This window comes from Simochromis diagramma, unplaced genomic scaffold (assembly GCF_900408965.1).
Source record: "Simochromis diagramma unplaced genomic scaffold, fSimDia1.1 OVJJ01000516.1, whole genome shotgun sequence".
Lineage (NCBI taxonomy): Eukaryota > Metazoa > Chordata > Actinopteri > Cichliformes > Cichlidae > Simochromis > Simochromis diagramma.
Window position 1 is genome coordinate 676,134 of NW_024386938.1, and position 4,830 is coordinate 680,963.

At 38.9% G+C, this 4,830-nt stretch overlaps 1 protein-coding gene across 1 annotated transcript in view; it reads left to right on the forward strand.

The window, feature by feature from the left end:
• The window catches only part of mettl22 (methyltransferase like 22), a 21,757-nt gene extending 18,069 nt beyond the window's left edge, over positions 1 to 3,688 (forward strand). The window contains exons 11-12 of the mRNA XM_040037248.1: positions 1,877 to 2,045; positions 3,309 to 3,688. Coding sequence (XP_039893182.1) covers positions 1,877 to 2,045; positions 3,309 to 3,377 — 238 coding nt within the window. The 3' untranslated portion in view covers positions 3,378 to 3,688. The remainder of the gene's footprint in view (positions 1 to 1,876; positions 2,046 to 3,308) is intronic.
• The last annotated feature ends 1,142 nt before the right edge of the window (positions 3,689 to 4,830 follow it).

A 4,830-nucleotide genomic window follows, 5' to 3' on the forward strand; every position in this document is an offset into this window, starting at 1 on the left:
TAATTTCTCTTTGCTATTTGGGCTGATTGGGACCTGATGAATGTAAAAACAAAGAATTACCAGATTTTTTTTTTTTACCTGATTTTTGTTTCTGAGAAAAATTAGATCCACATATGAGGACGTTTGTTTTAAATTTTGATAGATCAGTGGCAGCATAATGTCCTCATAAGTGGAACTCAGGCCCTTGTAGAGCAAAATTTTGTATTTTGGTCTAAATAACCCAAAATGTGATGTCCACATATGTGGACGCAGGTCCTAGGAGGTTAAAAGTAGAGATAGTGTCTGTTTCCTGAATCCAAACTGGAAGCTGGTTCCACAGAAGAGGGGCCTGAAAACTGAAACTTTATGAGAGACTAAGAAAGTGTAACAACCACAGTAAAGCTGCATCAACACATGAAGCAGTTCTCAGCGTCAATGACATTGAGGCAACTTTGAGGTAAGAAATTGAAACAGCATCAGTAAGCGTGCTCGATGCTGCTGGTTGAGCAAGGACAGAGTAGAAAATACATTATTGGATCACCTCGTTCACCGGAGCCTGGGACATGTCTCAGCTCTAAACCGATGCCCGAGGAGCTCGACTGCTGTGTAAGGCTGCACTCTGAGAGCTGTGTTGGCAAAACAAAGGTTTTAAAACTCTGCTTAAATGTTCAAATAATCTCACTACCTCTACCAAAAATGTTCTGTAATTAACTTGACAACTTATTTAGCCGCTTCATATCACATGATAGGACTCCACCTTTGGCTAGTACACTTGCATTACAAGAGAGGGAGGCCACAAGTTCTCAGCCTCAAAGGGTACTGTGTGGATCTGTCAGTGATCTACAATTATGTCTGTAGTGTTCAGATGTTAAGAAGAAGAAATATACAAGGAATAATTTTCTTAGAATTTAAAACTGTCTGCGATAATGAACAGTTTATACCAGGCAAAAATGTCGAAACGTTAAGCTATGGGAAAACTGTGGGCTTTCAGGAAATCTAACTCTACTTCTAAGTGATTCAGAGAACGCTTGGGAGAAAGTGCTGCTGTCAGATGAGACCAAAGTCGAGTTTGGCAACAGTCTGACCTGCTGTGTTAGAGGAAGAGAAATGCTGAGCCAGAAAACACCATCCCCTCAGTCCAGCACGGAGGTGGAGACATTATGCTTTGAAGCTGGTTATCTGCTTGGTCAGGGGTGGGCAACTCCAGGCCTCAAGGGCCGGTATCCCTGCAGGTTTTAGATGTGTCCTTGAACCAACACAGCTGATTTAAATGGCTAAATTAGCTCCTCAACATGTCCTGAAGTTCTCCAGAGGCCTGGTAATGAACTAATCATGTGATTCAGGTGTGTTGACCCAAGGTGAGATCAAAAACCTGCAGGACACCGGCCCTCACAGCCTGGAATTGCCCACCCCTGTGCTAGGTACATTATTTCAGGACAAATCTTCTGCAAAAACACAATGTTTAGTCTGTATAGATGTTACATGACAAGTCTGGATCTGGAAAAGTTGGGATTTTTCAATTCAATTAAATTCAATTTTATTTATATATATATATTTTGTGTCGCTGGTTTTTGCCACACGCTCAGTGTGTAATGGCTTTAAGGGTTAGCCTAACCCTAAGCTCTACGTTCCAAGGTCCTTTTTACTGCAAGCCTCATTCCTCCATTCACACGAGTGCTTTTTTCTGTACCTAAGCTAGCCTTCACAATCTCACACTATCTTGAATGTTGGCAAGGATGCTTTGACACCCAGGTTGGAGGAGCAAGGCCTCAAACCACCAGAGTTTTTCATTAGTACATATGATCCGCTCTGTCTCCTGAGCCATAGCCGCCCCTACTTCTACTTTTTGGCTCCATGCTCAGTAAGTGACTATGTTTCTATCTGGATATCCTTCAAGGATGAACTTCACCCTGCAGCACATGGATGTTTCCTGTGAAGCCTATGATCATTTCATCCACTGTATGAACCAACTTCAGGACCTGGAGAACGGACGGTGTAGTTTCAGAGTCGATCAGCTCCCTTCTAACTTTGATCAGTTTATTTTATATGAACGTGTAGAACAACTGGTGAGTAAAACATTAGCCAACATAATTTGACCATAACTACAGTTTTATACACTAGACTGCCAGAAGTATTACCCATCCAAGTCATTGAATCCAGGTGTTCCAATCACTTCCATGGCCACAGGTGTCCTAGACATGCAGACTGCTTCTACAAGCATTTATGAAAGAATAGATCACTCTCAGGAGCTCGGTGAACTCCAGTGTGGTAGGATGTGCAACAAGTCCAGTCAAGAAATTTCCGCACTAGCAACTATTAATCAGTCAACTGTCAATGGTGGCATGTTCTCTGAAAGGACAAATCATGCTTCTCCCTCTGGCAATCCGATGGATGAGTCTAGGTTTGATGGTTTCCAAGACAAGACGTTTGGTGAAGGGGGATTTATGGTGTGGGGTTGTTTTTCAGGAGTTAAATGAACTCGTTTTGGACAATTTAATTCTCCCAGCTTTGTGGGAATAGTTTGGGGATGGCCCTTCTGTTTGAACATGACTGCACATGAGTGGATAGAGCAAGGTCCATAAAGACATTAATGAGTGAGTTTGGTGTGGAAGAACTGGGCTGGGCTGCACAGAGTCCTGACCTCAATCCAATAGATCACCTTTGGGGTGAATTAGAGCGGAGACTGCAAGCCAGGCCTCCTCAACCAAATTCAGTGTCTGACCTCAGAAATGTGGTTCTGGAAGGATTTAAACTAATTAGGAACTCAAGTTCATATGTGTGTGAATTCAGAGAAGCAAATACTTTTGGCAGTATAGTCTATATTAGCTATTTTTTAACCTTATTGAATGCTTATTTTTGATCATAAACCTCAAATGACACTGTTTGCAGTAACTTACTGTAAATGCATTTAAATGCACGTCAGAGTTGCTTTTGTTATTGTAGTACAAAGTGCTACTCTAGTGTTAATCTTTTGGAGACACTGTTGCGAGTGTCATATTGATTGATTGATACCACTGTTTGCAGTATGATATGCTAACATGCCGCTTACAGCAAGACAGTGTTTGTATTTAAACTGCTTGATAAAAGACAATTTTCCTCTTATGTTCGATTTACGGTACCAAAAGTATTTTTCACCATTTGGAATTCTCAAAAAGCAATTTTTTAACCATTTAAAAATAAATATACAATAACTTTTTTTTGAAAATATAACATGCAAACAGTGAAAAGGTCTCATTTTTATCCAATACGGTTAAGTGGGTTTGTGATAAAGGATGACTTTCATCAAGTGCAATAAGTTGTTTATTTGTATGTTATATATATTTTTGCAGGAGCTGTGGAAGGTGACTGCGACTCCTCTTCCTTTTATGCCAGCCAGATCTGATCCGGAAGCGTTTTAATGTTGATCTTGTACCAGCACCAAACCAAAGTGAAGAGAAACTTTCACCCAAAATTTGACCTAAAATATGTTTCAAGTTTACAGTTGATGTTTTAATTACATATATTTATAAAAAATATATGTATAAAATTAAATGTAGTAATCAAGATAAATATTGAAAATTAAAAAAAAAAAAAAAAAGTAAAAAATATTATTTTGTTTAAATTTTGCATTCCCTTGTGTAACTTTTTATCCTTTTCATCCTCATGTCAGTGGTTGTCAGTGTCTGGTTGGAGGAGCTTGGGAAGTGGAAGGAAGTGCTAACTGAGAAGTGGTGGGTCAGTTTTAGAGCCGATTAGATAGTCTTTGACCAAGAGACCAAACAGCAACGCTCAGTCATAGATCTTTAAAAGTCACCTTGAAAATGCTGCTTTTGGTCTCTGGTTAGGGTTAGCTTATGGATATTGTAAATGGGTTTTTTTTTTGTGCTGATTAGCAAAAACTGGCAATCTTTTCTAGTAGGATTCATAAGTTTACGGATGCAACAAACAGGCACAGATAAGTGCTATTTAGTCCAAGGTGAAACACTAGAATTTCGCTCACGAAACTGAAGCACAAATGTCTTAAATGAGTCGTAACACTCTGCACGCATTGGTGTCTGTTTGAGAATGCCTTTAAAAATTCTCTAAGAAGCACCGTCAGCACAAACATGGTGGAGTTGTTGACATTGTGAGTTCTGGTAGACAGCAGTCTGCTACAGCGATGGTGGCATACCTATCAGTCAAACCAGCAAACTGTAATACCTATTTGTGAATGACTTCAGAGTATGAAAGGGAAATTATCTACAAGTTATTTTTGCACCAGACTGTAAACATACTTTCTAATTCTGTAAATATGGAAATTCAAATATGGGAATTTATAACTATGAATTATAATCGTTTTTGTCAGTTTATTGGAGGTTTTTGTCTAACCTGCAGCTGTTTTTGTGAAATGTTTTGAAGCAGTTAATGGAAGCATACCAATTTTGTTTTAACTTACTTCTGTTGAGATTTAACAGATAACCATGAATTTGGGATATGCATTAACATTTACTATGAATTTGGAAGGGTTAAAAAAAATCAAGCAATGTTATACATTTCACTAGTGGCTTTGTTTTAGAATATAGCGGTGTGTGTGTGTGTGTGTGTGTGTGGTGGGGGTGCATTAGCGTGTTTTTGTACTCGAGTATAATGTCTTCTTCAAGCAAACAAGAAATATAACTCATATTAAAGAGTTAATCAAGTTGAAAGAATAAGCCTTCGAAAGTCATACTCCAAGAAAATCAAACAAAATCTGACTCGAATCTGCGGTTTCTACGAAGCTGAGAAATTTTTTGACGTAAACCGTCTGTCCGTAGTCTTTCGGGGAATGTAGTTCTCTTAGTGTGAAAATTCTTTCGAAGCAGACGCTCTCTCGTTTTTTAATAAGACTTCATA